The sequence below is a fragment of the Parasteatoda tepidariorum genome, chromosome 10 (genome assembly GCF_982258835.1).
Source record: "Parasteatoda tepidariorum strain Cologne lab strain chromosome 10, Ptep-v5.0, whole genome shotgun sequence".
NCBI lineage: Eukaryota > Metazoa > Arthropoda > Arachnida > Araneae > Theridiidae > Parasteatoda > Parasteatoda tepidariorum.
The window spans coordinates 84200395-84213547 of NC_141764.1; the positions used below are offsets into that span (position 1 = coordinate 84200395).

General features: G+C 28.3%; 1 protein-coding gene across 12 annotated transcripts in view; it reads right to left on the reverse strand.

Moving 5' to 3' along the window:
* Positions 1-13153, reverse strand: part of LOC107448675 (voltage-gated inwardly rectifying potassium channel KCNH6) — a 346703-nt gene that overhangs the window by 179004 nt on the left and 154546 nt on the right. For 6 of the 12 annotated variants that reach the window (XM_071184210.2, XM_071184209.2, XM_071184211.2 and 3 more), the window contains exons 3-4: positions 11714-11857; positions 702-812 (exon numbers count right to left, since the gene is read on the reverse strand). In XM_071184210.2, coding sequence (XP_071040311.1) covers positions 702-812; positions 11714-11857 — 255 coding nt within the window. The remainder of the gene's footprint in view (positions 1-701; positions 813-11713; positions 11858-13153) is intronic. The other 6 variants (XM_071184212.2, XM_071184214.2, XM_071184215.2 and 3 more) reach the window with 1 other exon arrangement.

The following is a 13153-nucleotide window of genomic DNA, read 5'->3' on the forward strand; positions in this document are numbered from 1 at the left end:
ATAATTGTTAGAATTTGAAAGGTTATCAATTCTAACACCAGCAAATTTGCGTAGGTTATCAAACTGGTTTTTAATCAGTTTTCCTCACTACTGATTTAAAAGATTTTGCTAGCATTTTTTTTATTCGCAACTCACCCGAACATTTATTTGTGGCTCCTAATATGCACCCATAATTTTTTTCTCATAGTTTTTTTAGTTCAGTTCTGGAAAGATTCTAGAAAGTTTTTTAAAGATCGGTGATTGTGGAATACCAAGTATACTTTAATTTATACTTTTAATGATTTCAGCATAAGTAGACTATAAGAAGCATGCTCCCAATAAAAAAAAATGTAACGTTAATACCGTTACACTCGTATGATTTTTCTAAATCTTTTTGGTTTAGTTTAAGTTACAAAATATTACAATTTATCCCCGAGTTAAATCGTTCAAGTTCTTCAAAAGCGCATTTGTTAATCATAATAGTGTTTCAAAATAATGGGATCGCCTTCTAAATTATTTAAATATCTAAAAATGGTTCTCAATATTTGACTTTTACTCAAGATTTCTCATGGTAAGAACTAATTATTTGCCTTGTATTTCCTAATTAATCTAAACGTGAATCTGGCATTTTAGCGATTCTAAAGTGAAGAAGCTTGTGTAATATTTTATTAAAGCAGAGTGGCAACGCAGCATTGTTAGGTGCACCAATAAACGATCAGCACCTCTTGGAACCTCTTCACGACTGTTGTAATCATCGACGGAACGAATACTGTTAGAAAGTCTTGGACGCATGCGCTGGATTTGGCGGTTAATTTGGGGAAATCTCTTGAAAACTGAAATATAAACACTTTCATAATAATAATGGACACTCGACATAGAATTTAAAATAGAAAATTTCATACAATTTATCATTACATTGCAATTGTTAAAAGGTAAGAAATTGTTTATACATAGGATTAATGTAAAGAATCAAATACAAGATATAAAAACTACTATATTTTGCTTTCCAACAAAAACTTTTTAAAAATTTAGCAAAATAAATGATGTTATGCAAGCAAATGTAAAACAAATATATTTAAAAATTTTATACATAAATTACACTTTTTTTATCTCTCTCTTTCTCTCTCTCTCTGTATATATATATATATATATATATATATATATATATATATATATATATATATATATATATATATATATATATATATATATATATATATATATATATATATATATATATATATATATATATATATATATATTTTATATATACATATATATATATATATATATATATATATATATATATATATATATATATATATATATATATATATATATATATATATATATATATATATATATATATTTTATATATACATATATATATATATATATATATATATATATATATATATATATATATATATATATATATATATATATATATATATATATATATATATATATATATATATATATATATATATATATATATATATATATATATATATATATATATATATATATATATATATATATATATATATATATATATATATATATAAGCGCAACCCCTTTAATAAGCATTAGTGACCAAGTAAGTGCACTCAAATATAAAAAATTATTTATTCTTCGCTTATTTTATTGATCTGATTTGAATAGATGACTAAGTTTAAAACCGTGGAATTCTTTTAATATAAAAGTTATCAATATGTTAATATAAAACAATATAACAATAAAGCAATTGTTTAAACAATAAAGCAATCATTATTTTCTTCGTTTTGTTCCCTATTACCCAGTATAAAAATTTGCTGAATAATAAAACAGCACACATAATAAAATTTTTATAGTTGCTAAATATTGCTTAAAAAATATTATTTTTAACAATACAAAATAAAAAATACTGCAATCACAATAACATTTGACTTTGTTTTTATCTTGATTGTATGTTTCACAACGTCGAAATGTTACTTTAAAAAACATAAAGCAAATATTTCATTATAAATATTTAACAAATAACTAGAATGAAATATACACATCTTCATGGAGAATGTTTGTTTCGTTTATTAGAAAACTTTAAAACTTTATATTCAATTGTTTATGTATAACCTTGAAATGGAACTAGGCAAATAAATAATTTATAATAGCAAAAAAAAGTATTCTCTTTTTCATTTTTTATAGAATTAACACTGAAACCATTCCAAATTTACTCATAAGGAAATTAATATGTACATTATAAAAAAGTGCACTTTTATTATTACTACTCAAACAAAATAGACAAATAAAAAGAGTTCCTTTGCATAGTTCAGAATAAAGATAATTTTCAAATTTTAAGTTTTTTTTTAAATATTTTTTTCTCTACATGCTATTTACTTTTTAATATACTATTTGCTTGACAGTTTTAAAATAATTGTTAAATCAATTCAGTGATATCTTTTTTCTAGCCCAGCCTGGATACATGAATATGCTTTTGGTCTTCCATTTTTAACATGAGATACTTTTTGATATCTTAAAGAACTTTGTAATCGCATCTATTTTCGTAGGATTTTACATAAATATACTATTTTACAGCTCAGAATTTAAACTAAGATTAGACAGTACCGATTTCAATTGCAACAATAAATGCAGAAGTTATTACATAACTTTTATATTTCCTTGTATTCCACCAAGATCATATCTTGAGCTGATTTTTTTAATGATTAGATTTTTAAAAAAATAACTAATGCTTCGGCTTTGCACTCTGAGGAAAAAAAATATGTTCAAAATTACCTGAATATGGTAAAATTTACTTCATTTCTGGCTTCATGGGAAAACGAAGAAGCTCGTTAATTTTTACAAAAACGCTCTGGTAATGACCTTTTTCTTATATCGGTTGTTGAAGCGCCGACCCAATTTTGAGTTTACGACTACTAATGTTCAACTCGGTAGCTTTGTAATTTTGAACAAATCCAGAAGACAAGGAAACTCCTGGATCAGTACCCCCAGAAGTATGATTTGTTATGAGAACATGGGGGATTTGACAGATTTAACGTGCATCTGTTACCATTTACTAATAGGGGAGTCTTCAGCCGGCTGAAATCGAACCCACGAACTCTTGGACATGGGCCCAGTGCCCTACCAACCAGGCTATCCCGGCCTTGGTAATGACCTTTGGTAATATCATTAATAATGACCTTAGGTAATTATCAATAATATATGGTTTTATTACTATCCTGCTCGGTAATAAATGTGGTAATCTTATCATGATGATTAAGAGCCTGGCATAAAAACTATTTATTTCGTTTGTTTTTCAGTCTGGTAATTAGGAATAAAATTTTGAAAACCAAAATGTCCGGTAGACCTTTACTATACGAACGGAAAATTGTCTAATTAATAGTTCAAATACCGTATATTTTGGTTTTTAATACCAGAATTATGTTTTTTTTACCAGAAATGTCATTACCGTATATTAAGGTAATTTCATGAGACTTTTTTTCTCCGCGCATCTGTCTGTACTAGTTTATATTTAACTCATAATTTGAAATCATGACAGTTAAGGGTAATTATTTGCAAGTAAATGCTAGGGATATAAGTAAGCCGCCTTTGGTTCAAAACAGATATAGGTCAAAAATTTGCTGAAAAAGTGCTGCTAGCTTGGTTGCTAATTTCCTTCCAACTGAAATTTTTCCTATATGGTGCCATAAAATAGCACTGACAATGTAATTGAAGATTTGATCTTATAAAATAGCTATCAAGCTCGTAAGTATTTAAAAAACACCATTAAAAAAACACAATTGAAGAACTTTAAATATGGATTACATTCACGTTTACTTCGAATCCAAATACTGGGTATTTTTATTTTTTCTATTTCATTTTATAATTTTAGAAAAATCTTCTTGAATTTGTAAAATTAAGTAAGGGTGTAAAATGGCACTTGAGTGACGCTATTAAGAAGGTGTAAAGAAGAAAAGTTAGAAACATTACACAAAACTAGTTGCGTTAAAAAAAGTTCGAAATATAGTAGGAGAAAAAAAAACACCTAACTAAAAAATTAACATCACATGTAACTCCATCAATTCTTCATCAAATAATTAATTAAAGGCAATTTCCCGTTTACACGTGTCTTTTAGATTTAGCGGAATTTCCTAAGCCTCGTCTTCATACCTGCTGTTTAAAATTTAGACATCTATTTGCTTTGCCCTGATTCTTTTTCAAATTTTAATGTATTAATTTTAAAGCTAAAGCTTTATTATAAATATGTATTCATCACTCTAAGATGCAGTTCAAATTAAAAGTTACCAAATTGAGATGAAAAACAAATTTAAGATTCTAATATAAGAAAACTCCAACATAGTTTCATTTTTAGACATCAAATTTTAAGCTTAAGCTGCTGTTCAAAGTTAAGATCACCATTGGTAATGACAATATTTGATTTGAATAGTGTTTTAAAGTAACTTTTAAAATTTAAAATTGTCATTACTATTCTACAATTCCTTTTATAAAATTCGATTTTTGGATAGCCTAAACGCTTTCAAATTCTTTTAGAAGTCAAAAAATTAACCTAAATAATATGAATTCAATTAAACATGGAGATGTGTATGGGCCACCATGTATTTCCAATACCTAATACAGAAAGGAAGTAATGTTTGTGGAAGCAACTCTCGAAACCAGGTTTATTTTCTTTTGTAAGAAAGAAAATCTTCTATTTACACTTAGTGGATTAGTAATCAACTGAAGAAGACTATCGAATCCACTGTCTCTAGCTAGGTGCATCAAACATTACACCACGGGAGAAACTTTCCATGACAAATTCTTATCTCACCTATATATCACCTATATATTGGAATTAAAAACTTAAAGCACATAAAAAAGTGAGTTCGCGTAAGTCAAAACTAAACATGAAGTCTAAATTGCTAAATCTTTTTTTCTCAAAATATCGAAATCCAAACAAAGTTTGACTGTATCACTTCCTTACTGCGTAATCCAGTCATAATTTGAAACTTAAAAGTTGACGCTTGGTTTACCTGAACTAGCTTTTTTATATATAAATTTTAAGTTTTAAAACACTAATTTAAGCAAAATAAAATTTGCCATTAAGCGTTTGTCCCGCAGTATCGTTCTCTTAACATTTCAAATAAGGGACAGGTCACAAACTAAAACTTCCATAATGTTGTACATATTTTTTTAAATATCATCATCAGCGTGGAATACAATAATCAGAATGGAGCAAAACTATTAAATCAAGTAATTCTTCTAATCAAGTCCATTTATTAGTGACCAAGTTGGGACATAAATGAATGGGAGAATAAAAAAGCTGCTAAATGGTTCAGAAACCAAAAACCTTATTAAAAATTCCCCTAATAGAAGATTCCTCGGATTTTAACTTTCAGAGAATCCATTTGGATTGACAGAGAGACTAATGGTTTGCCTCTTGAAGAAGACAGTGACTAAAGCAGAATTGCGTGATTAATTTTCGGTCCAAACTTTATTTTTTTTTCTCTTTCCACTATTTCCAAAAAATTCTTGGAAGAAAGCTGCTGAGAGTAAAAAAAAAATAGATTGGTAAGCGAGTAAATGAAGCCAATGATAAATAGTTCGCAGAAATTTACTTCATTCTCCTGTTTAATGGCGCTATAACAGTTGATTAACAGTAAATTTAACTGCAACTAAAGTTTGCAGAACATGCACTGCTCTAAGCTTTTATTTTACACCTTGAATACTTTTCTAAATTATCATTTCAGTTTTCTGTTTATCTTGTTTTTTTAACCCTGACATTGCGTTTTTGCATTAGTGTTTGCTTTTATATTGTTTTCAGTCTAAGTTTTCAACTGATATTTATAATAAAGATTACACTAATGCATCGAAGGATAGTGTCAAATAAAGTAAATATCCCTCATCGGTTTATTTGTAAAAATTAAATGAAAGGAATTAAATGAAAAAGATTAAACTAAATGAAAAGGATTAAAAGCATATTAAGAATTTTTCCTCCCCCTGTCTACCCCTTCATTCGAGAAAGGAAGGTTCTCTTAAGATTCCAGCTTAATATTTAACAACAAATGTTAAAACATTTTAAAAAAACAAACAACATGATTACTTAAACAACGATGGAAATACAACTTGTATAGTTATTAAATTACATAAAAAGCTAATTACTTCAGGAAATTAAAGAATAACGCAAAGCACATTATGATTGAAACGAAACTAAATAACCTTACAAAATTTAATGCAAATGCAAAAAAATAGAATGATTAAGCATGGGAACCGCAGGTGTAGGTAGATTGAAAGTAAAATTTTATTGGAAATAGTGATCAGGTTTTTAGAATCTTCTCAACACTCTCAGAAATAAAACTCCCACTTTTGACGATTCAGCAATCCTTAGGATGCATTTCATCGCAATCCTTAAGATTTGAGAATCATTTCGTCACAAAATCATGCGTTTAGTGACAAAGCGCGAACTCTCTCAAATATATGACGAAAATGTTTCTTCAACTCGGATCCTCATCGCAGTGTATTCTGGGATATGATCAACTAGAATGAAGAAACTAGAATGAAGACTGGACGATGGAAAATAAAATACCCAATCGGATTGATAAGCTTGTATGGTGGTCGAGGAGTTGGCTTCGTACAGCCCGGGTACGAATCCCGATTCGGGCATATCTGCATTTTATCTCTCAGCTCTATCTGTTCTTCTTGTGTTTGAGTGACATTGACTCGCGTATGTGGTGCCCATGATAAAATGACTATTGGGAAAGTTGGAAATTTTTTTTTTGAAAAAGAAAAAAGGAACAGATTGGCGAAATTTTTTTTTAATTTTTACAAAATTCATTTCCTTGATGAAGATACGGCAATAGTTATTTCGTCACTTAGATGAAGTTTCTCTCGAAGCGTATACTCGGAAACATTTTTATCAAAAACAAAGGAAATTTAATGAAATTATAGCATTCATTGTTTATAGTGAATGTGCCTATCTTTTTAGTAAGAATTTATGATTATAGAATATTTACTTAAACTTTTGATTCGTTATAGCCGTAAGAAATTTTAAAAAAAATTCCTTTTCTTTTAGAAACTAAATTATTTAACGTAACCTTAAAACAAAGCGAAAAAGCGTCCGAAAAAAAATAGTTGTCACCTCTGTAATAGAAAAATATCTTGCTATTGTCGAAAACAACAACTTTAAAGAACAATTTTAGTCCTTCTATTTAAATTTTTGGTACAATTTGCTCCAGAGTGGGAAAGTTTAACTTTACAGAATCCACTTTGGGTTTACTTCATTTGAAAAATAAAATTTCAAAAACAAAAAATTTATATTGTTTAAAATTATAATTCTTAACAGGATATGGAAATTATGATAAGACACAATTAATATATTAAAGAATTATGTAAAACTCCAAATTAGTTTGCAATTCATAGCAAACATTTGAATTGTTATTAGAGATTGTAGTTCTAATTTCTTTGGTTCTCATTTCACAACTGTATTCAGAAACTACACATATTAATTATTATCATCGCGTACGTCAACTGACCCTAAACGTTTTCAAGATAAATTTTGTCTTTTAAGATGATTTCACCAACATTTAAGATTATATTGGTGTACAAAAATGTAAAATGATATGCAATGCATTATCGGTAGTATTTATTTTATTTGAACAGCCGTCCCAATACTGAGTATACGATTGCCAATGTTCAACTCCGTAGTCTTGTAATTCTGAACTCAATCCAGAAGACAAGGGAACTCCTGGATCAAGCATTGCCTTAGTGGAAGACTTTTTGATAGAACTTACCTGCATTTGCGTTATATCGAGAAGAAAACCTCTCACGGTTAGCATGACGGCAAGAGAACTCTAACCCATGATAACACTGAATATATTTTTACGTCAGCATTGTTGTCTGTACGAGGCAGCAAAATTCGATCAGTCATCGCTTTAATTTGGACCCGGGTCACCTCATTGGCAGGCGAGCACTCTATCCCTGATCCACCACGACTCATGGTGGTAATTAAAATAGCTATGACACACTTACATAAATAATGAGAATAGACAAAATGACAATTCAACTCATTATTTAATCCTATAATATAATTTGTTATTTTATTCGTTACAGAGAAAGTACGAATAGACCAATGAATACTAATCATACTAATTCAAAAATTAAAATAGCTATGACACACTTACATAAATAATGAGAATAGACAAAATGACAATTCAACTCATTATTTAATCCTATAATATAATTTGTTATTTTATTCGTTACAGAGAAAGTACGAATAGACCAATGAATACTAATCATACTAATTCAAAAATTAAATTAATCACATTTTGCATTTTCTCGAATTGTTATTCGTTATTTGGCATTGACTACAGTGCATAAGGAATTCATAATAATTTCAAATTCATTTTATTCCATTAATTTTATTTAATATTATTTTTAAAAATTGACCAATTTTATGATCACGAATTTTAGATCTATTACATACAACAGTTATTGTTATTAAGAATTAATTTAATTGAAAAAATAACTTTTAGCTTTTTATGTATCACGTACTTTGGTACTTATTCTTTTTTTTTGATCCTCCTTCAGAAACAAATTTCAGAAAAAAATAATAATAATAAAGGGAAGAAAGAAAAAGATGGCGAGAGAAAAAAAAAGAAAGAAAAAAAGTTTAGCTTTTGTAAGTCACAAAAAAAGTTCAAAACTAAAAAAGAGTACAAGAGAAAGCATTTTCATTAATTTGAAAAGAAATTAATTGCATAATTTCAAATTTGCCGATGGAATTTCTCTCACGCATTTCGATTTCGAAAGCAAGCCTTCAGTAATTTAAGAGAAAATATCTTGATTTTTTGTGTTTGTTAAAGTTTTTTATTATTTTTTTTCCTGCAACGCGCCTCTGTCGTACTGCCTCTTTCCATTCATATTGAACTTTTCGTGGCGCCATCTTTTGATTAGAATGTCACTCAATATAATATAAACTCAGATACAATAACAGCATATTTTACAATATAATAACTTTTTGATTGTCGTAATTAAAAAAGTAAGAAAATCGTTTAACAGTTTTTATATAAGAAATTTGGAGAGTAATTGATTTTATTTTAATAAAGTTAACGCAATTTATGAATGAAATTCTAAAATGTAAAGTACACTTAATTTAAAAACAAAATTAAATAAAGAAAAAAAAATAGAGATAATGTTTCATATTTTTTTTCTTTTGATAATTTTTTCGTATTAAATTTTATAAATAAAGCATTTCATGCTATCTCTAATTATCTTATTTTGACTTTTGAATTTTCATATTTTCTGGTCTAGATGGTTTAATTTTAAAATAAAACAGCAGAGGTGAATGTAATTGCTATTCGACAAAGGCGATAAAATGTAAAGAACAACTTCCATATCTCTTAATTAAGAACAGCAATAAAAATCTAGCACAACATATTAATATTTAAATGAAACATTTTAAAGGATTTCTAACAAATTTGTCATCTCCATTATGAAATTGTGAGGACTTCATTGTTGTAGTTTTGAGAAGTTTTAATCAACAAATACTTTTTCTAATTTTGAAATTAGAATATTTCTTGTAAATAAAAATTTAAAAAGTTTTATGAAATTTTGTTGATTTCTATCATATCAGTAAATGTAAAAAGTAACATTATCTATAAAATCTCTTTATAAAAATTATAAATTCAATTTTCAACAATTAATTAAATCATAATATGTTTTCAAGCTTTCTTAAATACATTAATCTTAGCATAGCATATACCGTAATCATTGTTTTATTTTGATATATTATTTAGAATCTCTATCAAAAATGAGTAAAAAATCTAGCATTTATTAGGGGTCTTATTTTATTAGCACGGGCCCATGTCATTTAAATGAATGATTATTTTAACAGGGGAAAGTTAAAATATCATTTAGAACTTTCAAGCCAATCGAGAACATTTTAACGCTAGTAAATATGCATTAAATTCATAAAGTATGTTTACAACATGAGTTCAAAATGATAACACAATAGTTCACAAATATATTTCCGTTTTCATTTTTTACCTCGTTTTTGACTTTCACGGATTTTGAAAGTACAAATTTAAATTTGTATAATAATTGTCTTAGTTTTTTTCTTCAGAAACAACAAGCATATACATTGACAAATATATATGCTTGCAAATAAACATGCATATACATTGACAAATATTGTTCATATTTTATATTACTGCATTCTATTTCGAAATAATGTAATATATTAGTGTATGTCTTCAAGCAAATATTCGCTTTTTCATGTACACTAATCAAATATTATTAGGTATTAGAGAGAAAAAAAATCTGTAAACTTCAAGGCTTGAGTATACTATTGGTTTTATTTACTTTAAATATCAAGAACACACAAAAATCGAAAGAAGAAAAAACATTTAAGTCTACAAATGTAAAAAAAAAAAAAGAAAAAAAGATTTTAATATAATAGACAAAGTCATTCGGAACAACATCTCTTTGATGCCTCCAGCTCATCCATACGCGCTTAACTGCTAGAATAGCCCATTATCTTTGAGAATGTGATTTTTTTTTCTGTTGGCTAGATTTGAAACAACAATCGTTTTGTTCCCCAGCATTTTGTACAAGTAAGGAGATGAAACTTCGAATTATAGAGGTCATTTTCCAAGATTCCTCCTATAAAGGTGCTGCAATTACTAATGGGTGATGATAGAGGGCTTGGCGAATAAATTCATGGGTAGATAAAAGACAGTTTTGGAAAATAAAGTTTTTTGTCTTTCTCCTTTTGAAGTGATTCATGTTTGCAACGTATTTTCGACGATTTAAAGTAATTATAAAACTGATCATTCACTCTTCTGAAATCATTCAATTAGTTGGCCCAATTCTCATGAGATCGTGTTATTTTCATCATTTCTTCAAAATTTTTCTTACACTTTTAACATTTATTTAAATATTTAGGAGTTTGGGTTTATTTTTGCAGAATTGGCTAGCATTAGATAATATTTGACATGTATGTAAAATGCATTGTAAAAATATCCGGATCACCGGCACTTCGGATGGATCATCCGTAAAACCTATATTTCCCGTAAAATATTATATATTACATATATGTATATAAGTATTATATATAATTATGTAATTTTTACAGTAATATTCATTTAATTTGAGTGATTCAGTGCTGTTTGTTACGGTAATTATTACTGTAAAAAAATATTTTACGTCAGATTTTTGTTTCGTAGCATGTTTAAGTGAAAATGAATTTTACGGTAAAAAGAACCGATACCCTCAGTATCGGTAATTTTACCGTCATTTTATCCGAATTTTTTTACAGGGTAAAGAGTAAAACTTGGGGTCAAAAGTTTATATTTGGTGACAGAAAATCTGCATAAAGTCATCACACAATTTTTTTTTATTTCCATCTTAAAAGACAAAAAAGAAATGAAATTTAATTTCAAATGAAGTTTAAACCATTTTAAGCAAACAAAGTCATTCGCCGAGATAAATTAAATTTTTTTTTTCAATTGCTAGTACTTAGTTCATTTCACGAAACAGAATAAGAGCATCTGTATTTATGTTTCATGGTACATACCGTAAGCATATTTGAGATCATTTAAGAATATAATTAAATTTTGGAGGCTTGTTTAAAAACGGGAAACACATCTGTTTTTTTTTTCTTTCAATTTGCAGATTTTTGTTACAACTCTTTATGCAAAACATGATAAAAGAAGTTCTTTATTGAAAACAATGAATTCAAACAACATAAAAGCAAATCACTTACTCATGAGCGGGCTGGTGCAGGGCGTAATGACTTCATCTCTGTATGGTGCATCCGTGATATCTTCAAAATTCATGATGAACATGTTGATCTCCCCCACCTCATTCTTTATCGGCGCTGTCACCTGACTGCACAGAAACTTGGTCCCTATCGCAGAAAAAGATCATCATTATTTATGCTTTCATATTAAAATGTAACGTGCTTAAAAGTAAAGCAAATAAAATTTAAAAAAAAATTAAAAGCTGCGTTTTTTACGTCGACTTAAAAAAGATTAAAAAAAATTTTGGTAATACTTGAATTAAAAAAAAAAAACGTAAGATGCCATACTTTTATATGAGGTTAGTGGAAATAGAAGGTGGTTGTTGTTGTCATATGCCGTTAAAGCAAAGGGGATGCGCTTCTTATTGCTTTCCAGTGGCGCCATCAATGAATAAGAATTCGACTGCTGCCACACACAACCCGTTTATTGAGAGGACTCATTCATACATCGTAATTTTGATCTGAACTAGATCTACAGATCGTAATTTTGATCTGAACCAGAGAACGATCAATCTCCAATTCAGTACCACCAGATGCATGATTTGTTATGGGAACATGGAGGACTTTGTGATCCGATAGATTCAACGCACATCAGTCACTATTTACTGCACGGGTAGTCTTAGGCAATAGAAGTTGGTGATAGAAACTTATTGTCATAGAGTTATGAACATCGTTTTCCATTTATGCTTAAGCGAAATATTTTTTTTTTCGCTTTTTTATATTTTACTTGAAAATATTAGTTTTTATTTAATTTTATTTAACTATGACGAAAAAGACAATAAAAACCCATAAATTGTTGAGTGTGTATTCTTCAAATGCACAGTATGAACTAACCATTTACTTTAAGCGTCACTGTAGAGGGCTCTACTGTACTCAACAAACTTTCCATTTTGACGATTCAGTAATCCTTCTGCCGTATTTAGTTAATTTTGAGAATTATTTCGTCACAAAAATCACGTGATTTGTGACGAAACGCGAACTCTCAAATATATGATGAAGATGTTTGCTCAACTCGGAACCTCATCGAAGTGCATTGTGGGCGAGTGTTAACTCGAATGACGAAATTAGAATGAAAACTAGACGATCAAAAATAAAGTGACTTTTTAACTCGAATGGCTTGTATGGTAGTGAAGGGGTTAGTCTCGTACAGGAAAGATCCAGGATTGGAATCCTGTTTCGGGCGTGGGTGTAATTTATCTCTAAGCTGTGTTATGCCACCTACATCGTGCACAGGTTAAAGTAGTCATTAGAAAATTTAAGCTCAACCAGGATTTTTTTTTTTCCGAAATAAAATAGATGGACGAAATATTTTTTTAATTTAGACGAAACTCGTTTTCTCGAAGCGGTGACGATAGTTATTTCGTCACTTTGGCGAAATTTTTGCTCGGAGCATATACTAGGAAA